Raw genomic sequence first — 24,038 nt, 5'->3', positions numbered from 1 at the left:
CCCTGGTGCCAGCGAAATACAAAGTGGAGAACCAATTCAGGGAAGTAAATGATACGCAAAGGGAGAACGCAGGGAAACTTGAGGAGCCCCATCCTCTACTTTCCAACAGTAACGTATTTAAATATAATCGCTAGTGTTAATATTTAGTACAAAAAAAGATGACACAGATGGTTACTTGGCTATTGAACTACAATGATAGTGAAAGCATAAAAATACCCAGTCCCCAGAACCACACCAAAAAAAGTACAAAAGTAATAGGATCCGTTGTATTTGCCCTATTGGATCCCCTCTTAAAACTCCCAAGTTAGCCAAAGCAAAGCCCTGTTCTCTTTAAGAAAAGTTCTCATTAATATGTTTTACTTGTTCTTTATTTTGTTCCTTAAATGACATGCGGTTCTCAGGTCAGCATTATTAATAACACAAGCAGAGAGACAAGGAGAACCCATGATGTTTAGGAAACCACACTCTGCAAACAATGTGGATCTGGGGTCCCTGAATTAACACAGATGACAAACTCAATCCTGCCTTCCCTTTGCTCTAGAGGCATAGCCAGAATGGCCAACTTTGGGCTCAGCTCTTTTAGTTAAAGGGCTCTTAAGGTTCTTTTCCAACCTTCCAAGTCACAAGGTTCCTGAGAAGTGTTTCCTTTCACTGACAATGACTGTAAAATAGGAAAATAAGTAAATAAATAAGTAAATAAATGAAGGAAGCAAGTGGAGAAGAGGAAACTGAACTTGGGGATAGGTTGCAATTGTGTTTCCAACTACCCCAGAGGGGTTGGGGGGCTCCTCTTTGCTAATGAATGAAATGAAAGCTGGTTCTCTGTGTCTCTTTTGGCTTGTTTTATTTTATTCTAGTACTCATTTGGAGACCCTTCTACTTGAAACACTCTCAATTTGCTTACAGGCCCCTTTCCTCCTCCTGGTCTCCACATGGTGTCTTTGAAGAGGTTAAGAGGAAGAATAAGTCAAGCTGGGGATGGAAGGTGGGAGAATATGAAAAAAAAAATTATCACAAAACCGAATCTCACCTGCATTTTTCAGAAAGAGAAAAAAGAAAAAGATTAAAAAAAAAAAAAAAAAAAAAAAAAAAAAAAGATGTCTAGGGAAGAAAATAAGAAGCACCCCAACCCTGGACAGAGGGTGCCCAGTCAGCCCTACTCTGGCTCTTGATAAGCTAACATATCCCTCTCCTCTCCAAAATCGTTTTTTAAAATTCAACCCTCAACTTTCAAAAATCTGTCTCTAATTTCAAACTCAAATAAGCGCACAGCATGGTGGCTTTTGTTTTGTTTTCTTCTCCCCAACTCCTCCCTGCGATTGCATAACAAAAGTGTCTAAATTCACACCATCTGGCCGATAAAGACACTGGCCCCACTGCCCGGCTGGCCCATCTGATTAGGGCCCTGTCTAGCCTGCGCCTTGTGGCGAAAAGTCACAGCTGTGGGGTTTGCTAGCGCTCAATACAACTCTGTTATTAGCCAGCTGTAGGCCTTGAGACGACTTCTGTTCAAATTATAATATCTTTTAACCCTCTGAGCATTGAGGGCACAGGGGTGGCTGGCAGCAGCATAACAACTAGATTTCTCCTTGCTAATAATTGGCAAAATGAACTAAAAGCAAAGCAGAGAAGGGGGAGGAAGAAGTTATTTCTAAACAAGATTTATTTTTGTCCCTTTGCTTGTTCCTCCTAAATAATAATAATAAAGTTAAACACCAATTTAGAAACATTTTACTAAAGATTATAGGATTATGGGACATAAAATCATTCCAGCAAATGCCCAGGTATGCAGCATAACATGGGGCAAATGAAATGAAGTATGTGCGATAATCATTGAGAAACAAGGATATCTGATCCATCTCCCCAATGTTGACTGCTGTAACCAGCTCGTAAACTGTGGGAGAAGGAACTTGCTCCCATACCTGAGAATCAGCTAGCTCTGACAGATTGAAAGAAAACTTCCCTTTTCATCTAATACTTGCATTCACTTACCTTCGCCCAACACACACACACACACACACACACACACACACACACACACACACACGAGACAGGACCCATCCAATGGATCATCTATTTGCCCATAATTAATATTTGTTTTAAATTCTAGTTTGGGAAGAAAATAGCAGAGCACCCTCCTGGTTTCCAATGCAGAGAAGTTACAGTACATTAAATTTTTATATTGTGTTACTAATGCAGACTAAACCAGAGGCTTTAAAAATTGATGCTGCTACTTAAACAGCATAAAATGAGGAGGATTTGATTGGGCTTAAAAATAAAAATGTCAGCCTCCACTACAGCTGGATTGGGGGGGGGGTTGCGAGTATTATGGAAAGGGATAGGTATAATTCATTAGACAACGGGTTAGTTTGGTGGTTTTGTTTTCTTTTCTTTTAAGGTTATCTTGCTCCAGACAAAGGCATTTAAAAGTGTAGAGAAGAATAAAAATCCTCTTGACTTGCCAACCAAATTATAGCATTCTGCCTATTAAAGTATTGCATACAAGTACATCTTGAATTTGTATTTTCTTTCTGAACAAATTTATGAAGGGGCCCTGGGATAATGGAATATCTATCTTCTTACTTCATCACCCAACTCTTCACCAAGCAATTCAGTAAGGGAACCTCAGTCCCCCTCAGATAGACAGAGTCAAACTTTGTATTTAACAAATTTGTTTTTCTAATACTTGGTCAAAACCAAAACAAACATGTCCAATTGTTATGATTTCTCTCTGACTGGGTTGAGGAGGGAGATGGGGCTTCAGGGAGCTGCCCATAAAATAGTCCATACTAAATCAGATGGCCTGTGATTGCCCAAACCTAGCAAGTCTGGAGGTAGGAACCATTTACTGAAGCAAGAGCAGGCTGAGGGGGGAGAATGGAGGTTTTCCCTCCAATCAGATTTTGGAGGGGAGAAAATGCTGTAAAGAATAGAGTTCTAAATTTTTTAAATAAAATAACCATGTTCTTCCCAGAATTTCCTTTGTATATCCTTTCTATTTGCAGTGGGATCCTCAACATCTAGCCCAATATACCTGCAAAAACTAGGCAAAAAAAAAAAAAGATTCAAAAAACATTTGTAGAATGATTGAGCGTGTGGATGAATTTTATCTTCTAATTAAAAAAAAATTGTGCAGGACTCAAAATGGAATATATCGGTCTCTGAAAGGTAGGTGGGAAAATTGTAGGAACCCAAGCAGACGGTGTGCCTTTCTCAAAGTGACCTCGGGATCCTAGGTTGCTCTAGACCCCAGACCTCCCAGCGGTGGGGGACTCTCAATTCACAGGTGGGAACCAGGACCAGTCTTTCTAAGCTCCTCCTGACCTAAGAAACACCTTCAATGAGAAGTGATAGAGAAGCGACTTCATGCAAGGAAAGAAAGCCACTTTGGAGCAGGTGCCTAGGTGCAGGAAAATAGCCGGGGAATGGGAGGCTCAGCACTCTGGTGGTTCCCGAGCCCAGACTGCGATTTTCCAGGGTTTAGACTCAGTAACTCCACAAGTGGCTCTGCCTGGAAATCCACCCCAGCGGGCAAGGCGGGAAAGTCCTAATCCCAAAGTCCATCACAAACCCCGCTTGGGCGGCCCATCTCCTTTGGCAACGGTCCTGCCTAAGGTGGACAGCGGACACTTTCCACTGGGCCCAGGAAACTCCGGCAACACCAGGGATTTGGAACCGTGAATCTTCTGGTTTGCTCTCCTCTCAAAAACTGACTTTAAAAGGGATGAGGGTTCTAGAGAATCTGCCCCGGGCATGTCCACCGGGAGCCTTCTCTCCCACAAGTTAATCCAGGAAGCCAGGCAAGTTAGCCGTCTGTCTAGTCCAGCCCCGAGGACAAGGTGGCTCTTACCTGCACATCACCTCGTGTGTCAGAAGAACTCGGCACATCTCCGGATTCTTATTCTGTCCCTCGTAAGCTATAGGCTGAGAATTGTGCAGGGACAGGAAGGGAAGACATGTAGCCAGCCGGGTAGAAATACAAACAAAGAGGGGACTTTAGAACAAGAACAAAATTCTCACCCTCTCACTACCTGCTACCCCATTAGCAGTTTCTGCCTACAGGGGAACCTGAGCAGTTACCTGTTACCTCAGCTGAAGAAATAACAAAAGTGTGCCCCATAGTTCTTTGCAAAAAGGAATGTTTGGGGGTCTGAATCTCCCAATTGTGTCCTCTCTTTATCCCTTTGCTCTCCTTCCCTTGCCCCCAGCATCTCCAAAACCAGATAGACACAGGACATTGGAGAGAGAGGGAAAAAGAAGTGTTCCCAGAGTGGACAAGGTAGTATGGAAGGAAGTTTGAAGTTTGACCCAAGAAATCATGCAGGAGGGTAGAAGTCAGAGATAAGCTGGGGAGTTGGGGGCCAGAGACAGATGAATAGGAGCCAAGCGGCCCATTGGCTCACCTGCTTGGTGACTGAGTCGATGAGCCTGACATAGAGGTCCTGCTCCGTGCGGACACCTACAGGAAGCGGGAGACCAGCAGGATCAAGGTCTGCAGAGCCCGCTCTCCCACACCCAAACCCTTCCCTGCCCTGGGGTAGAGGCCCAGGCTGAGCTGTCCAGGAGGCAAAGACCTCTAATCCCCAGTCCCAAGCAAACCTCCCACGGCCTTATGCTCCCAAATCTGTCTGCCAGTCATCTAGGCAATGCCTTCCAGGAAAGTGAGATGTGCTAGGTACTCTGCTGGCTACCAGGTGCCAGCCGATAGGATGCTCACCATTGCTGTACAGGAGCTGTAACTTGTAGTGGGTGCCATTGTTGGTCTTCTCATTGCCTTGTTCCTGAAAAGATGGAAGGCATTCGATTCCCTGGTATTTCAGTCCCCCCAAATGAGGGAAACAGGAAAGAGTGCTTCCTTATACCACCTCCCACCACTTTGAACAACCCTCTTGTCCAGCCCTGGGTCAAAGGGCAAGAGCCCCTGCCTACCGCTGACTATCTCCAAGGCTTGCCCAGCGGCAGGGGAGATAACCCAACACCAACCCATCTGGTCTATCTATCCTTAGGAAGCCCTGAGGCTTCTCTCAGCCGAAGGGTGAAGCGACCTATCATTTAAAAGGGCAGAAATAGGCCCTACTCCCCTGAAACCTCAGCACCAAGGCCCAGAGCTCAGGGACCAACTGATTCCCAGGTCCAAGTAGGAACTTAACTTTACAGTTCAGGTGGCACAGCTGAGGAGACTGAGGCCCACAGAGGGCAAGAGATCTCCTTCTGGTCACATATCAGTTTAGGTTGACTGCCCTCTATTTGAGATCAAATCCAGTCCCCAAATCCGGACTTGAGTTCAAACAAGGTGCTGCCTTGGGGAGTGGAAGAGAAGGCTTCCGTGCCTGGGAGATTGGTCAAGGCTGGGCTGTGAGTTTCCACCATAGGACTGATTCAACCCACCCTGCAGGTGAAAATAACGAAAATAACCCAGAGGGGGGCAGCGGCAGCCTTGTATGGCTAGTCTATGGTCTAGTCCAAAGGGCTTTTGCTCGGTGGTCATTCTACAATCGCGCGCTACTAAGGACCCCTAGGTTCAGCTCACCCAGCCGCCAGCGCTCTACACCCCGCAGGGTGCGGGAGTAGGGGCAGGAGGAGGTGCGGGGGAAAATCTACTGATTTAGTGGCTGGGGGTGAGAAGCCTCGATTTATCATCCTTGATGATGCGAGCGGAAAAGTGTCGCAAGTGACAGATGGAATCTTTAGAGCTCTGCAAGGAGGGAGTCATGGCGGGGGGGCGGGGGCAGGGGTCCTCTTACTTTGTCGTTCTCCACAAAGTCCACGAAAGCCGTCCGCTCTATCTCCACCGGCTGCCCCTGCCTGTCGTAGAGCGCCAGGACGAAATGAAAGAAGTTGGATTTCCTCAAGTTAGAGGGAGGCTGCTTCTCAAAGTGGGCACGGGACAGGGCGACCCCACTGCGCAGGAAGAGACAGGTGGGACACCGGACACAGAAAGAGAAAAGACAAGCCGTTACTAATGTGCCCAAGCAACGCCGCTGCAGATAGGCAAGGGACCCCATCCCAGGTCCAGATTGCTGGACCTGTCAGGTCTTTTATCAATTCCGATTAAGAAGTAAAAACTCCTTAGAGGAGTAGTGGCCGTGAGGTCAAACGGCAGTACCGTATCTGGGGCTGCTTCCACCGCCCAGTGGTCCAACCTCCCAGGGTCCCACTACCAGGCTGTTCACTGTTGGGCCTTCAGTGGAAATCGAAAGACTCTGGCTGCCACAAGAGGTCCAGACTGCCCCCCACGCCACCCTCAAGGCGGCCCCGGCAGCTGGATCAGATCGCGAAGGTGAGGCCCGGGGTTAAGGGAACTAAGCATCTTGTTTGCAGCTGAAGAAGTGGCTCCTTTACTTCATCTTTCTCTGAATTACCTGCCCTCACGCACAAGGCTGTGGATGAGAACTCTGAAGCGCGGGTAGAAAGCCCAGAGCCCAGGTCTAGTTCCTACAGGCCTCACCCCTCTGCTTCCCTCGCTCTTCCGAAAAGTTGCATCTCAAACAGTCGCACCGCGGAATCCCGGCGACCAGCCCTGCGGGTCGCGGATCACTGCGGAGGTCGCGTTATTGGACACCTCAGCCCCTTGGGTTACTGCGAGGGGAGAAGCCAGACTGTTAAGAGGCAGAGAGCATCCTCGCCTAGACCCAGGCCATCCGGATACAAGCTGCGTTTCCCGGTGGCGCCAGCCAAAGCCACAGACCGTGAAACCCAAGTCGGGGGACTCAGAAGGCATCCTCGGAGCGCCTCGGATGTGAACACGCGTCTCCCTGTCTGTCTGTCAGGGCCAGTGCTAAACTGGCCACCAGACCCACTTTTAACTAAAAAGTTGGGGCGGGTGAGCGCACAGATGGCGGGAGCTGCCCCGCGGCGCTGAGGTCTCTGGTCCTCCTGTCCCAGGCGCAAGCACTTTCACTCTTTTGAAGGGTGTAACGTTTTGGCTAGAATTTCCCCAACTCAGGCCGCCTGTTCCAACTTTAACAAACTATTTGACTCCGGAAAGGAAGGGCAGTGAGGACGGCATCTTCCCCAGCCGGGCTCAGAAAATGCGCGGCAGAGCCGGCTCGGCGGTGCTGCCTTCCTTCCCTCGGCTTGAAGCCCGGCTAGTCCCCAGGCCGCTGCGGAAGGTCGCTGCCGCCGCGGTGCGCGGTCTGCCCCAGGGGCGCTGGCGCGTCCTGGCTTCCAGCGGGCGGGCGGGCGGACATCGCTGCTGGGCCCCGTCCCGAAGCGATGCGACTTCTGCTTTCTCTCCTCCAAGAGTGTGGCCGGGTTCGCTCTACCCGGGACACCCGGAGGCGTAGCCTGCCTGGGAAAGGGGTAACTTCTCCGTGGGATGTCAGGACTTCAGGGAGGAAGGCCCGGAGCGCAGATGCGGCTTGACGAACGAAAGTTGTGGAAGAAGTTCGTGGGCTCTTGGGGAACCAGAAGGTGGCCTTTCTCCGACCGGGACGTGAAGGTCTGCAAATCCCAGCTCAGAAGGGGTGACGAGGCCGAAAGGCGGGAAGGTGTTCGTGGGGTGACGCTGCGACACGGCGTGGACTCTCCCAGCTCGCGGGCGCTCAGAAACGAAGTCGACTTCAGCGTCGAGCAAAGCTGGAAGCCGAAGATCCCTGCCGCTTTCTGGCGGCGGATCCTCTGTCCTTTCCTGTTTCTTTTTCCGCGACTCCTTCTAGTGCTCTTCCTTCATCTTTTCTCTTTTCATTTCTTCTCTCCCCGACCCCGTGCATCTGGCACACTCTCTGAGCCGCGACCCTCTTGCCGGTACCCCCTCCCAGAGCTCCCGGCCGCTTCGCCTTCCCGGGCAGCGGCCGCGTCCTCTCTCCACCTCCGCCGCCGCCACCATCTGGTCGCTGGGCTCCGGTTCTCCCGGAACCACCGAGATGCGGGAGAAGAGGCGCTCGCAGGCGGCGTGGGGGAAACCTGGTCGTGGCCAGGAAGTCGTCTCTGCTCTCGCGGTGGTGACAGCAGGCTCCGGTCCTCACGCGCTCGGCAGAAATGGGAGCCGAGATGCGAGGCGTTGGATGCTGCTTTATTTTTATTTTTTATTTTGTCTCAGAGAGTGGGCTGTGGGAAAGGAGTGGGGGGAGACACACAAATGGGCCGGGCAGTTCAGAAACCCCAGTGTTGGCTGCCGGGCAAGTGTCCCCCTGACTGCACCAACTTGCTCACCGCAGGGAAAGCGCCAGCGCATGGGGCCAGGACGACAGATGGGGGTACGGAGAAAAGGAAAGAGATGCGGAGCAGGGGAGGGGGCACACTGAGAGACACCTAGAGCAAGAGACTTTGAGAGCATAATAATTGTGCAGTCGTCTCCTTACCTCTGAGCCGCGACGTTGGCGTCCACCACACCGACATTCCGGACCCAAGACCTGACCGAATCCATCTCCGCGCCCAGCGATTTCTCTTTCAGAGCTGGTCCTCTTCCTAACGTATCTTGAATCCCAAACATTTAAAAAGTCTGATCCTTTACTGTCGCTTTAAAAATGAGTTTACAAAAACACAGTCCTGACCGTTCTCGACGCTGCAAGCAAACCGTCTCCTCCAACGCAATCCAAGAAAGGGGGATCAAGTGCCGAAGTTTGGGTCTGCCTTGGAAAAAAAAAAAAAAAAAAGTCCTTTGCTTCACGCGCGAGGTTCGGAATGATGTAGTCAAAAGTTTGGGTTTTTATCCTCTGCAAGTTCAGATCTGCCGCTTCAGGCCCTCCACCCTAGGTCGCTCGCATCCTTCCAACTGCAGAGCTGCCTCCACAAAGTGGTCACAATTTAGAAGCATCACCTGTTCTGGGAGAAACCGGAGGAGATTGATAGCTGCCTAATCTCTCTGCTTCCTCCAGGTCCTCCCTCCCTGCTCCTCCCCACGGTTCCAATTTAGAAAAAAAAAAAAAATCCCCAACAGGATCAGTTTTAAAAGGAAGGGGAAGACCCGGAGCCGAGAGGAGGCGGTGGCTGCGAGAGCCGCTGAGCCGGGCTGCATCCGCGCGCCGGCCCCATGAATGGGTTACTACTGCCCGGGCCGCCGGAGGCGGAGCCGCGGCCCAATAAGGAGCCTCATTTGCATGGACGCTCGGGATTGGCCGGCGCCGGGCAAGCCAGGCCGACGTCCTCCGGCGGCGCGCACCACGCTCTGCGTTGCCGGGAGTCCGGGAGGTGAAAGGGGACAGAAAGCTGTGGGCACCGAGTCCTCGCCCGAACCCTGCGCGCGTGGCGTGAGCGGGATGGGGGCCCCCAAACCCTGCACTGACGCAGGATAGCTGGGTCCTACGGCCTAGGGACGCGCTGGCTCCGCCTGGCCGCGGGAGCGGGGGAAACCTTTGTGAATTTGCCTCTAGATGTAGGTTTTTGTAGCCTGCCAGGAGGCATGTTAATTTTCGGGGTTTGGATCTGTGTACATGTTTGCGAAAAAGCGGAGCGTGTGACCACTTGTACTTTTGTTTTGTGCAAACGTTCCCCAGAGCACCAGCTCCCTGAACGGCTCTCCCAAGTCTCCTGGGATTCCATGGTGACACTCAGATTTTGTGTACGGTTTGCAAGATGTTAGGGGGGAAAAAAGGATATTTAATGAAAGTCGGGAGTGGGGTGTGGACGAGCTAGGCTCAAGTGCTGTTCAAATAAATAATGACGGGGAAAACGGTAGAGGAGCTAAGAAAAATATACCCGGGCGGGCGCGAACGGGCGTCGCACCCGTGCAGATGAGAAGTTGCTGACAGATCGTGGCAGGCTTAATGCGAGAGCTGCCGGGGTGTATCCCGGGAACCCTCTTCTCTCTCCCTAGTTCCCGAAGCTGCCGGGAGCCTCAGGGGGGCAACCCCGGGAGTCACGGAAACTTTGCGTACCGAGCGCGGTGGCCGCGGTGCTGGCCCGCGGGCTAGTGGCCGAGAGGCGGCAGCAGCTCCGCCAAACAGCTGAAACCCTAGACGGCTTTGTAACTACGCCATGCAACTCGCGGTGCCTATTAAAAATCCTCCTGGCTGGGTGTTATTTTCTTGCTTCTCCTTTTGTATTCTGATCTGTGCATAGATCTGCTGCTGAAATCTAGAACACCAGCGCGAAAACAGATTTGAAGACAATGAATGCAAATCTGTGCTCAAAGACCATCTGCCGTGGAGGAGACAATCAGCTGTTCCACAGTTCGAACGACTGCACCCAAGTCTCCCGGCCTCATTACGCACAGGGCATTTACGAAAGCCTGGATTACATTCAGGAGACTCTCCTCCCCACCCCACACATACTTAGGACTTAGTTTTGCGCATCAATTGACTTCGGACCAGATCCCTTAGGTGTAGGTGAGCGCTCACAAATGAACTGCGAGGGTTTGCCGCTAGAGGACACAGCTCCTCGCAACTCCTTTGCCTGCGTGGATAGGAAGCTTGCGCTTTCAGAGAATGAGGCTTTCCTAAGAAAGGGATCGGTGCGCCTCTACCTCACCCCTGGGGCAAACTGCAACCCCAGACTGTACAGGCAAGATCGCGCTCTGCTGATCTGTACTAGAGAAATTCGCTAGAAAACGGACGAATACTCTTCATAGACCCAGGGTCAAAGGACTCAAGCAGTTGATTGGGGGGAGGGGAGAAAAGGTGAAATCCTAGCCTCTGGGTTGTATTGAATGGGGCTGTGAGGCTCCGGAGCTTTAGCTGGCTATTCCCTGTTGGACGAAGAAGAGTGAGAGGAGCCATGAAGGAAGTGTCAGAAAATAGGAGGTGGTAAAGAATCCAAGCCAGGAGTTGTTCAGAGAAAGAAGAGGGTAGGTGGGCAAGAAATTTGCAAAGAATGAAATCTACTACCCCGTTTTTCAACTTGGCAATTTTCTGTAACATGCAGCCTCTGTGGATAATTTCAACCCCTGCAAAAAATAACTACCAGAATTTCTACTCCCGCTCGCTCTTTTTGTGAATTATTCCACCCATTCTCTTCCTTGTTTGGGGTCTGCTCCCAGCAGGGTCAAGCTTTCTCGTTTCTCCGCGGAGAGTGTGGATCAGTCCGTGAGCCCTCCAAAATGTGCGATGAGCCTGGTGATCTTTTTTCCCAAGGAACCATTTATTGCCTGCACTTCGACGCTGCTAGGGAAAGATGCGGAGAGTACCCCGAGGGGCCGCCAGTCAGCAGCGGGCCAGAGCCTGGCCGGGTCACTCTGCCCCTAAGGCTCAGGTTGGCTTGGGTTAAAGGGCACAGCCAAGGTCGGGAACGCCGACTTTTCTCACCAGTAAACAGCTGCCACCCAAATTATGTCCCTTAGGAAGAGAATGAATTGTTCCTTTCTCCCAGCTCCCTGCTGCAGTCACCAGATCAGACTTCGCGGGGCGGGGGGGCGGGGGGGGGGGCTTCCTCCGCCGCCAGTGACAAGTTCAGGGACCGCAGTGCCCCGCTGGGAGGTAGTTTATGGAAACTGTGGTCCGGAAACCTTGACCTGGTGGGGCACACCGCTCTTGGCCGGTTGCTCTAAGGGCGCCCTCCCGGTGGCTGCTCTAGGTAATGGGAACCGATGGCTGATGTGATGCTAGAGGTCCTGCGGGTGGCTAGTCCGGAATACAGAAATTCTCTCCCGGGCAGGACGAAGTTGCCTGGCGAGTGCGGCTGGGGCGTGGTGTCGGGGGTGGGAGTGGGGATAGCGTGGAGGATTGTTAAGTGCAGCCGGGTGGCGCTTCCCGAGTTGGGAGCTTTTCTGCCAACCCAGTTGGGTTTAATTATGTTTGCATGGGTTTTGGGGAGGGGTGGCTGCTGAGTTGGCCACCCGCGCCGAAGGAGTGTGGGTTATCACGGGAGTGGGTGGCGTTGGTTGAGCCCGAGAGCTGCGTCTCTTACTGTTGCCTGCGGCTACCGCCGAATAACCCTCCTTTTTCAAACCTGAAACACAAAATCCGCCCCGGGCCGCGCGGGGCCCGGCTGGAGCAGCTGCGGCCCAGCGAAGCCTGGCCCTGCCGCGACGCCGAGCCCGCGCGCGCCTCTCAGCCTTGGGCTGGCGAGCTCCGTTCCGTCTCTCGCCGGGGTCAAGAAAAATCCAAGATGCAGGATCACGATTCTTCATGACAATCTATGACGCAAACTTGGCAATCCGCCCTTTTTCTTGTCCTCTTCTTTGTTCACCTTTCCAAAGACACCCCCCCCCCGGAGTTTTTTCCTTGTCCATGTTTCACATCGGCACCTCAATAAGGTGCGTCCGGTCACCACTTAAAACCTAATTGGTTTTAAGACCCATTTGTCCATTATTGTCCGGTCCGGGCAGCGTCTCTGCTCTTCCTCAAAGCTTTGGAAATTTCCTTAAAAATTGCTCTGGAGACAGCGTCTCCTCCGGCAGGGCTCTGGAGAGGAACGCAGATATGTCGAATTCCCCCACCTCATGATCCTCACCTCCAGGATTTCAGTCACACTGGGTGGCCTCTGGGTCTACGCTGCCTAAGCCCCAAACTGGACTAGTACCGGGGAATTCGATCCACCAGGAAAGCCGGTCTGGGTTGGTAAGTGAAATAAGTGGTGGCCCCCGAGTCCTCTCTTTGGATGAGAATTTTTCAATGGGTTAAAAAAAAAAAAAAAACTAGATTTTTTGCTGTCTAAAAAAAAAAAAAATGACTTTACTCACTCTCTCAAGTCCTGCTGAGAATATTTAATCTACAATTCGTGAATGATTTTTAAAATATCCAATTTCATTAATTCCCACTTCAAATTGCAACTTTGGCATTTTTCTTCCGGAAGCTAGATCAGTATGTTCTATAAATACAAATTCCCCAGAGAGGGCGGGAGGGGAAAAAAAAAAAAAAAACTATTCATGAAGGCACGACAAATATCTCAGTAGGACTCTGCCATCTACACCTAACATTCCCCTTTAGGACTTTGCTTTAGGACAGTTGGGTGAGAAGTAGACTCGCTTCTGGTTTTGTTTTGACGTAGTGAAGGAGGCAGCTACAGAAAAGCTACGCCACCCATGTGCCCAAGCCTATCCGGTCAGTGCCATGAATTTACCCAAAATGGGTCGAAGGAGCCAGATCAGCTGTACCCAACACTTCAAAACTCCACAAAGTCTTCCTCCTCGTCCTCCACCGCTTATTCTTGTTCCTCCTCTTGCGCCTGCTCCTTCTTCCCTCAGTATTCTTCTCTAGAAATATCCTTCCTTCCCATTTCCCCATTCCGGGTGCAGAGAGCGAGGAAGCACAATCCGAAGCCGAAAAGTGGAAAGGTCAAGGGAACTAATTCCCGCAGCAGCCACGGCAGAGCTCAGGCGCCGGCGCTGGACAGCGCGGGAATCCAGCTGGAGAGGCGTGTGTTGCAGGACAGGTGGTCTGGAGACCCAAGAGCCTGCTGTGGCTTCTTCTAACCTGGGGAGCCAATTTCTCGGGAGGTGTGGCGGCATGCGAGCCAAGCCCCCGATGTTGGGGTTATGCTGGAGTAAACTGGCCGGTTGCAGCCCCTTGCAGTGACCTATGCACGAAAGCAATGGCATCTCCACCAGCAGCAGCGATCTGGGGGCAAATTGGCCTGCATGACCAGGGGTCTCCACGCAAGGTAACGCTGGAAAAAGTTCACACGAACAAAAGCAGGAGGCTTACCAAGCACTTTCCTTGAATGCCAGACACTGCCAGCACTTTCCCACCCTTAAGCCTGACAGCAACTCTTCAAGGGGGATTTTTTTGCCTCCATTTTACAGATAAGCAAAATGAGGATGGGAGGTGACAAGTGGCATCTCCGCAGATAAATAGGAGGGGGAAAAAACCCCACAAAACCTCCTCTCCTCTTCCAACACTCTACGATGACAGCATGCACAAGGCCTTTAAAAAGAAAAAAAAAAAAAGTTAAGTGTGACTTTCTCCCTCTCTTTCACCCCCCCCCAACCCCCCGCAGTTTCTCAGCTCAGTTGAGAGGAAAAGAACCAGAGTTCTCCGAATAACTGGTGGTCCCCGCCCCCCGCCAGCCGGCAGGGGAAAGCCCGCGGGACCTCCCAGCTCCCTCCCGGCTTGCGGCAGAGGTGTGAGCGATGTGTTGATTATTCATATTTTTGCCGAGCGCACACTCGGCCGCCGCCGCATTTCACAAGTACATTCACGTACACACTTGTACACGCGCTCGAGGGGCAAGCATACCCGGCCTAGCGCTCGTGAGGCCGCCCCTAGGGGGCGCCTTCCTCTATGGGGAGGGGTGACAAAAGGCTCCCACTCATCCCCTCCGTAGACCACTTCATTCTCCAAGCTTACAGAAACACGCTCTTGGCTCCCAGATCCAACGTTGTTCGCGATACACTTGTCTTCCCCACTTCCCCTCCAGGTGTGTGTGTTTGTGTGGAGAGGGGAGGGGAGGGAGGCAGCTACAAATATGGCACCAGCTAGAATTTCATTCCATTTGGCACTAGGCGATCCTCCCTCCAAATCTCACACACACACACACACACACACACACACAAACACATCACTATTCACCTCCAACCATATCACACGCCTCGGGTGGCAAAAGGGAAAATCAGGAGAAGGCACTTCAGCAAAATGCGTGGTTTCATATTGACTTTAACGATATAAACTGGACTTCTAAGTGTGAGATTTCCGCAAACACTGTCCAAGGCCTAGAAATTTCATGTCTGGATCATGGAACCCCACCTCCACATCCCCGGCATCTCCAGGGAGACGACCATGCATTTCCGGGCGGGTGGGTCCAGGGGGCACGCCACAGGGCACCCACGGGAACCTCAGAACAGCTGGGAAAACAGAGGTAGCTCTCCAGGCTGGGCAACTCCGTCCCACCCGCAAGGAAGGGCAGCAAAACTTCCACGAACTCTGATCTCTCCTAGGAGAACAGGCGGGAGCCACTGGATTTGAGGGAGCCACCGCTTCCTACAGTCCAGTGGGTCCCAGGGGCAGGAGCGCTAGACCAGTGTTGAAGGCGATGCTGCCCGCGCCACACAGGGGGCGCTGGAGTCCAGGCCACAAGTGATGGAGGCCACGGAAGGCACCCGAGTGGTGCTGGCCCTTTTAATGCAAATACAACACCTGTTTGTTGCAGAAACTACGCCCCAGCCGCACTCGCCAGGCAACTTCGTCCTGCCCGGGAGAGAATGGCCATTGAACAGGTTCCGAAGCACTTTCCTAGAAACAATTCCATTTTTTTTTTTTTTTTTTTTTTAAATCAATGAGCATGCACTACGTGAACCAGCGCCTCTGCTAGGCCAAGGAGCTGCAAAGCCTCTCTGAACTCCTGCCTCCAGAGCTGGCAGGCCGGGGTGGGGGTGGGGGTGGGAAACAGCCCCACGGGAAACGCGGCAGACTCGCGTGGACTCAATCAGCAAATATCATCATTGTCATTTTACACACTCAGGGGCTGAGTGTACCTACTACGTGCCAGATACGTTTACCCAAAAGTCAAAGTGAAGCTCTGGGGAGTAAACAGCTCTGTTTTATTCCCTAGAGAAAAGCTCGGGCTCAGAGGAATGAGATCAAAAGAGATTCAGGCTCTAACTTGGGTCCGCAGACCCGCTGCCCCACAAACTGAAGCAACATGTTGAACTTGCCCTGTCTCAAACTGGCAGAAAGTGCAGAGGTGTGAGGGTTTCCCACCCCCACCCCCACCCCGGCCTGCCAGCTCTGGAGGCAGGAGTTCAGAGAGGCTTTGCAGCTCCTTGGCCTAGCAGAGGCGCTGGTTCACGCAGTGCGTGCTCAGTGATTTAAAAAAAAAAAAAAAAAAAATGGAATTGTTTCTAGGAAAGTGCTTCGGAACCTGTTCAATGGCCACAAGTGATGGAGGCCACGGAAGGCACCCGAGTGGTGCTGGCCTTTTCCAGCAAGGGAATGCGTCTGCCAGGGAGCCTGCGCCGGGGCTCAACGGTGCCCTTTCAGTGCAGCAGTTAGCAGGGCGCTCCCGCAACTCCTGCGCGGTGAGAAGCGCGCTCGCTGCGGGCGGGCGGGCATCTAGGCACCTGGAACTCCCCAGGGAATTGAGGAAACCCGCGAGGAGTTTTGGAAGGGTCCTTCCCTTTGTGCCCGAAGTTAGTGACAAACATCAGTCAATTAGTTAGTTCACAGAGAGCCTCGAGTCTCCGCTGTGCGCCCTCCGCAGGAAGAGAAGCGTCTCTGCCGGTACCACGAATTCCCGAGCGACCAGCTCCCGGAGCCACGCTTTCCAGATCCGCCTTAAGCGAAGCTAAGAGGGAGGGGAAGGCGAGAGACTTGGGGGAGCGGGGGAGGAGTTTCCTACAAACCCCTTGCACTTTTAACGCAAACACAACACCTGTTTGTTGCAGAAAAAATACCACATAAACCAAAACAACAAATGAATTAATAACTACCTTTAATCCCTTCAATATAAGTATCTAATTTTTTGTATTTGGCAGATTTCCTTCCATTCTTTTGTGCATATGTCTATGTATGGTAAATGGGAAAACAGACTTTATATTGATTTGTAACATTTTGATTCACTTAATATAGTGAATACCATTAAATAGTTTTCTACAGTGACATTTAACATTGACAGTGTTTTGTTTTGCACGTCACAAGTTGTTCAATCTGCTAATGTTGGACCTTCTAATTCTTCACCATTATAAACAACACTGTGATGAACATCATTATAGCTGTAGCTTTCCATATAACTATGCTTTTTTCCTTAAATAAAGTCCCAAAAGTAAGTTGCAAAATCAAAGGCTATGCATGATTTATGTTTGTTTTGTTTGCTACTAGGGGATGAACCCAGGGAAAATCTAATACTGAGCTTTATCCTCAGCAGAACCACCCCCTTTTAAATTTGAAGACAGCGTCTAGCTGACCTTTAACTTGTGATCCTCCTGCCTCAGCCTCCAGAGTTACAGGGATGCATCACCACAACCAGTAAATGTTATGCATGTTTTTAAGCCTTGGTATAGACTGACAAATTATACTCTTGAAAGATTAAATCTATGTTCCTACCAGCAATGCCTAAGATTGCCCTTGGGCCTCACTGCTGACCTTCCTCAATCCCTGAATTTATTTTCTTATTTCAAAAATTGGCCAAGTTGATCATAAATGTCCATTTATTTTAAATCTTATTTATATTTTGTGAATTTCCAGTTAGGAAAATTGTCTTTTTAAACACTCTTGGGCCAGTGTATATCTTTGGGGAATTTCAAGTTATTATTTTTCTAAGTATATTGAATCATAATTTATCATAGACATTGCTAATGTTTTCTCAATCTTCTTTGCCTTTCATTTTATTTATGGTAATTTCAGCAAAAGATATTTAAATGTGTTTCATTCAGAATGTTTTCATATGCAAGTAAAAAAATAAGTGGCCAATTGTTGCTGAAATAATAAAGATATTTAGACACTATTTTGCATAGAAAGAAGTCTGAAGGTGGATGTCTCAGGTTGGGTATAGCATTCACAGGCATCACACACACACACACACACAAAACAAACAAACAACAACAAAAAAAAAAACCTGGTTCTTTTTCTCTTCACCCTACCAACTTTTCATGTTAGTTTGAACCCCATGTTCATTGTCTCATGGTGGCAAGGTTGCTGATGCAGCAATAATTAAGCACATGCTCAAGACAAGACATCAGAGAAACAAAACTCCAGCAGCTCCATTTCTTTGTATAGCTCAGTAAACGCTTTTCAAAAAGAGCCCTTATGTCCTGCTGCTATAATTGAGTCAATATGGACACCCACAACCCGAGGGGCACCTAGGAAAGCAAGGATCGCTCCTTTGGATCCTTTCTCTGAGAGGCTCACTGATGGGGTTGGAAATGGAAGCTTGTATAGGCAGACAATCAAATCCACAAATGCCCTCCCCACAAAACAGCACCTACAATGTAGTTAAATCATCCATGTTTTCCTTTATAATATCCTCCTTTTGTCTCATTCTCAGGCAACCCTTCCCCATTCCAAGATAAAAGAAATATTGACATAGTGACATATTTTCTCTTTACATTATTATTTTTGCCTTGAACAAATCAATTTTTTTTTCCTTATGGTCTTTGTTCCATTCAGCAATGAGCATCAAATTTTAGAAGTTAATTTAGTTTAATTACAGATACATAGAAATATTTAATTATTGCACTCTTTTATTCAAAATAGATATGCTGTTTATATACCAATTATATGCCATCTGGAATTTATTTTGGTTCACATTAAGAGGTAAAAACAAATTTATACCACCAAATTGTTAGTTAAAAGCATTTATTGGGCTGGGGTTGTGGCTCAGTGGTAGAGCCACTTACCTAGCATGTGCAAGGCACTGTGTTCATTCCCCAGCACCACATTAAAAAAAAAAAAAAAAAAAAAAAAAACCTAAATAAACAAGATAAAGGCATCGTGTCCATCTACAACTAAAAATATTTTAAAAGCATTTAATTTCTCCCAAAATGTATAATGTCACTATTTATATTTCTTAACTGTGTATCATTGATAAATATTGAAATTTTAAAGTTAGAATTTGATACATTGTTATAGCATCTGAATAAATAACAATGAATGAATGAGTAACAATGAATCTCACACTTGTATATAGTTATATGCCTCAATAAAAAATGGGGAAAAATGAAGTTAAAATTTGAAATTTATGATTCATTTAAAAACTAGGCAAACCACATGTTTCTCAATTTATAGATTTTATTTTATGTTCTACAAAAATTTTTGTATTATTACATGGGTTCTTTTAAGATGTTGCTAGGTAGATTGTAAATATATTTTTTATTACAGTTCCTAACTGATTTTTATTTATCACATACTCAGTCATCCTACTAGCTCTTAAGTTGCAATAGTTTTAAAATTGATTCAGTTAGACTTTCCAAATAGACAATTATATTGCTTACTAATGATAATTTGGCTTTTTTCTTTCCAATAATACACACCTGATTTATTTTACTTGTTTTATTGCATTGGCTAAGATCTCTAATACGATAGCAAATAGTAGAAGAATTGGAGATAGAAGTTGTTTTATACCTGACTACAATGGAACTTTCCCTAATTTGGATTATTGGTATCTGATATTATTAAATAAGTATCTCTCAAGTTACAAACAATTTTGAACACAAATAGATGTTGAATTTTATCAAATATATGTTTAGCACTTAGGATGGTTATAGAGTTTTTCTGCTCTTCCTCTCAATACATTAACTAAAATTGTCCTATCCTTGCATTTCTATAACAAACCAAATATGGTCAACTATTTAACCATTTATTTATTCATTGAAAATTTGTCAAACTTACCTTCCTAGGAACACCATGTAGAGTTTATACATACACTTTTCTCTTGCTAATTCTATCTTTGCAGCTGTGGGATGTACTCAATCACTTGACACTCATTATTTATTCCCACCCCACTTATGTTTCATCCTTTCCTGGATGTTAATGTTTTTAAAGTTTTATGGATCATTCTTGAAGGTCTTTCTAGGAGTTGACCTCTTCAACTCAAACAATTATTTTGCAAACTCTAAATTCCCTTTTTTAAAAATCTCTTTCTGCTGGGTGAGATGGCATATGTCTGTAATCCCAGTAGCTGGGGAGGCTGAGACAGGAGAATCTCAGAGTTCAAAATCAGCCTCAGCAAAAGTAAGGCACTAAGCTATTCAGTGAGACTCTGATGTGGCTCAGTGGTCAAGTGCCCTGAGTTCAAGCCCAGGTACCCAGAAAAAAAAATCTTTCTGTTAATTATGTTTGAAACCATTTATATTTCTGGCATCAAACCTAACTAGAACATCAGGTTTGGGTATCCAAATTATACAAGTTTTGTAAAAAATATTTCTATTTTTTTCTTATTATGTTCAGGTTTGGTTTAAATAGCATAGGATCATAGAGCCTTGGATAAATGATTTTGTTTGATGGTTATTGATTCATTTAGATTTTCTACCTCATGTTGAATATGTTTTGGTCACTTTTATTCTTATAGAAAATTATCTATATAATCAATATTTTAAAATGTACGAAGATAGAGCTGTACCTGGATTTCTGCTGTAACCTTAATTTTCTGCATCTGAAATCATTTCTCCTCTCATTTCCACTGTTAAGCCATTTGCTTTTCATATTTTGTTTTGTTCTTCTTCCTCAAGATTTTCCAGCTTATTTCCCATCCACAAAGCACTGGGCATTATCTGATGTCTTAATTTGGGCCCATCTGATAGACGTAAAGTTATCTTCCACTGTTGTTTTCATGTGCACTTCTTTAATTAATTGCTAGCTGAGCATCTCTTCAGACACCTCTAGCCCTCCGGGGCTCCCTCCACTTACCCCTTACCACAATCTCATGTCTTCCATTGGATTTTCAGCCCTGGAAGTTGTGACTACTTCTGCAGCCTCTGTCATTGGTGGATTTGCAGGAGAGCCCTGTGTGTTTAGATGTTAATCCACTGTCAGTTTTAGATAATACAAATATTATCTCCTAATCTGTCATGTGTCCTAACTTTTTCAGTGTTGTCTTTTGTTAACTAAAAATGATTCATTTTTATATGACTCTTCCACACATTTTTGTGCTTTGGATCTTATTGAAGAAGTTTTCCTGCACCTCAAGACCACAAAAAAGCCAGAAATAGGGGCACATGCCTGTAACCCCAGCAATTTAGGAGGCTGAGGCAGGACAATCCCAAGTTTGAAGCCAGCTTGGGCAACTCGCAAGACCCTGTCTCAAAACAAAATATATATATATATAAAGGACTGAGAATGTAGCCTATGTTCAATCCAAACCCCAGTACCATGACAGAAAAAGGAGAATGAAAAGAAAACCACAAAGAAATCTACCTACACTTTTATTATAGTTTTATCTTTCATATTCATGAGCTCAGTCTTATACACATGAGATTAACCTGTGACATGATCTAAAATAGGGGACAAGATTTTGTTTTTTTCCTTGAGTGAACCGATTTAACTGTTTTAGTCAGTTATTTTGCTGATTAAATCCAACAAGAACAATTTTAGAGAAGGAAAAAAACAAACTTTTCCTTCTCTACAATTGTCCTGAGGCTCACAGTTTCAGGGGTCTCCATCCATAGACAGCAGACTCCATTCCTAGAGGCTCAAGATGAGGCTGAACATCATGGAGGAAGAGTGTGGCAGAGGGAAGCAGCTCACATGATGATCAGAAAGCAGAGAGACTCTGCTTTCCAGATACACATATATACCTAAAAGCCACACCCTCAGTGCCCACCTCCCCCAGCCACACCCCACCTGCCTTCAGTTCCCACTCAATTAATCCCATCAGGTGATTAATTTACTGATTGATTAAGACTCTTACAACCCAATCATTTCTTTTCTCAATCTTCCTGCCTTGTCTCACAATGAGCTTTTGGGGGACACCTCACATCCAAACCATAACACTAACATACCACCAAATGTTCCTGAAAACTCTGTGTATAATGTCATTGACAATCTCTCCTAGGAAATAATTAGCATTCTCCCCTCTCTTCTTTCTTCTCTCTCATTATAGGTCTGGAGGGGTACTAGGGTTAAACCCAGGGATGCTCTACCACTGAGCTACACCCATAGCATTTTTTATTTATGGACATGGTCTCACTAAATTGCTGACTTGCGATCCTCGGGCTCAGCCTCAGGTCACTGGGATTACAGATCTGTGCGACTGAGCCTGTCTATCCATAAACATTTCTAGGCAACTTTCTTAGAGACCCTCCCTAGAGAGATTAGGAGCACAGAGATGTTGTATTGAGATGTTGTCTTGACAAGAGTCTGATGATATTAATTGCACCCCTCCATGAATTTTTCTATAAACTTCTCTTCCAGCAGAAAAGTCTTTGAAATGGCCAGCTCAGGACCCTTATCCTCTGTGGCAGATTGGAAGTAAAATTTGGACAGAAACTTATGATCAGTTTTTCAGGAAGATTCCTTTAATGACAGCCTATGAGGCCTTCAGTTCTTAGTCTAGATATGTTTCTCAGCTGACCAAAGTCCCTCTGTAGATAATTATTTAGAAATAATATGTGGATACTCTCATTTTTATAATAATATCACTCATTACCTCCATGACAATTCTGCTTAGCACCACCCCCAAGAATTGTGTAGGGTCTTTTGCAGATTGTTTAAAAGTTATTAAGTAGCCAGGTACAATGGCACACACACGTAATCTCAGAGGCTCTGGAGGCTCCGGAGGCTAAAACAGGAGGATCTCAAGTTCAAAGACAGCCTCAGCAAAAAGAAGACCCTGAGCAACTCAGTGAGACCTGTCTCTAAATAAAATACAAAATAGGGCTGGGGAGGTGGCTCAGTGGTTGAGTGCCCATAAATTCAATCCCTGGTACCCCCCCAAAAAAAGTTTATTTTCATGTTCCTTATGACAACCCTATGTGAACTAGGCATTGCTCTTGTGTTTATGGCTCCTCCGCCCTCATGCAGTGCCCACTCCATGTTTAAGGTGTATCCCTTAAAAATGTAGGAGCAGCCCCTTCATCCTGAGAATCTCACTGCACCCAGCACCCAGCTCAGAGGCACGGACGGAGTTCTCCATCCTCTCTAGTCCTGCCTGCTCTGACTTTGAATGTGCCATGGGTGACTTCTACCATCCCAAGTAGCTTTTCATCTGTAGAAAATGTATGAAATCAGTGCCAGGGAAACCCCTGTCTAGGGAGACCCTTCCACCAATCTAATCTCACCTCTTATATATCTGAAAGAGATTCCTTGACATTTACTGGATAAGAGTGACACCTTTCTCTTTCCAGCAATAATGACTCTTTAAATCATAATACTCTTTTGGCAATTTCAATAGGAATTTGGAATACAGACTCAGGGGATTGGAATATTCAATTCTGAATTCCCAGCAACTCGTAAAAAAATGCAGTAAATATAAAGAATATATATATATATATATATATATATATATATATATATATATGATGGATAAAAGGGGAGTTCTTAGTATGACCACATAGGTTACAGTCTAAACCAGGACCCCTTTGAGAATGAAAGGGGAGACTGGCCAGATGGGTCCCAGAGTAATCAGAGTCAAATAGAACTGTCCCCAGAAAATCAGGGCCTGCGATCCCCCAATGCATAAGGGAAACGGGAACAAAAAGGGAGAAAGAATGATGAGAGGTGGCCGGATGAAAGACTGCAGAGAAAACGCTTGCCTGGGTGTGTTGGGAAGCTGACAGAGACAGAGATCAGCATGTGGGCAGTTGACTGAGGACGCTCTCGCCAACAGTAGACCAGAGAGAGAAGAAGTAAGAGGGACAGAGGGAGAAGTGAACTCAGACGGGCGACAGGAAGCTCTGAAACCGGGAAGGCTCTTCAAGAACGTCCCAAATCCAGATAAAGAGCCTGGGTCTTTGTATTTCAGGTCACAGGATGTGTGTGACCTGAGGCAGCTTCTTCCACAGAGGTCCATTCCCTCAGGGGGATGCGGCCCTGGATGCCAACAGCCAGCTCATCCTCAGTGGGGGAATGAGTACGTGGGTCCTGACGGAGGCTCAGGTTTGCTGACTACAGTGTCCACTGCTGCTTCCGCGGTCCACTCAAACACCTCCCTCGTCGCAGGTTTGCCGCCTTCTAGGAAAAACTCCTGCAGGACTCTAAAATCCTGGGTTCTTCTTCTAGGGAAACTTAACAAAAAGAAGGTCAGTGGGACAAGCTATAGCCTGCCACTACAGCAGGCCTGAAGGCCACAACTGACCCTCATCATCTCCCTCCTCTACAGCCCATCCCAGATGTCCCACACTCAAACGGCATGTGGGCCAATCAGGGTGACTTCCCTGGCAGGTGAATCAGAACCTCATTCTATGGTGGCCGGGCTCACAGGCTGTGGCTGCTAGGCTTTTCCATTTCCCATCCTAAGTGGGCAACAGAGTACCAAGAATTCACCGCACTGATTGTCACTTTCACGACTTAAAACTCAGGGTCACTCCAGGTGAACTGGGCTGCACGAAACAATCACGCAGAGACAGAGAAATGCCTTTTTCTTGGGGTCCTGTGACGGCTCCTCTGACCTTAGGGGTCCCTTTTATTGGAGAGAAGCCATTCAAATGAGGCAAGGGGTCCAGCTTCGAAATGTCTGCTGTTGACAGGTTTACTGACACCTAGGAAGGCCACCACCCAAAGGCAGAGCAAGAGAAGGGGACACACAAAGGGTGTTTCCATGGAACATTCTATCCCAAACAGGGCAAAGGGGTA

General features: G+C 47.6%; 1 protein-coding gene across 1 annotated transcript in view; it reads right to left on the bottom strand.

Moving 5' to 3' along the window:
* The window catches only part of Ebf2 (EBF transcription factor 2), a 177,177-nt gene extending 168,200 nt beyond the window's left edge, over positions 1 to 8,977 (bottom strand). Inside the window, exons 1-5 of the mRNA XM_076853569.1 lie at positions 8,304 to 8,977; positions 5,745 to 5,901; positions 4,718 to 4,781; positions 4,404 to 4,459; positions 3,851 to 3,924 (exon numbers count right to left, since the gene is read on the bottom strand). Coding sequence (XP_076709684.1) covers positions 3,851 to 3,924; positions 4,404 to 4,459; positions 4,718 to 4,781; positions 5,745 to 5,901; positions 8,304 to 8,434 — 482 coding nt within the window. The 5' untranslated portion in view covers positions 8,435 to 8,977. The remainder of the gene's footprint in view (positions 1 to 3,850; positions 3,925 to 4,403; positions 4,460 to 4,717; positions 4,782 to 5,744; positions 5,902 to 8,303) is intronic.
* Between the last annotated feature and the right edge of the window lie 15,061 nt (positions 8,978 to 24,038).

The sequence above is a fragment of the Callospermophilus lateralis genome, chromosome 4, assembly GCF_048772815.1.
Source record: "Callospermophilus lateralis isolate mCalLat2 chromosome 4, mCalLat2.hap1, whole genome shotgun sequence".
NCBI classification, from domain to species: domain Eukaryota; kingdom Metazoa; phylum Chordata; class Mammalia; order Rodentia; family Sciuridae; genus Callospermophilus; species Callospermophilus lateralis.
The sequence above is the reverse complement of the archived record's forward strand: the minus strand, read 5'-3'. Positions and strand labels throughout refer to the sequence as shown.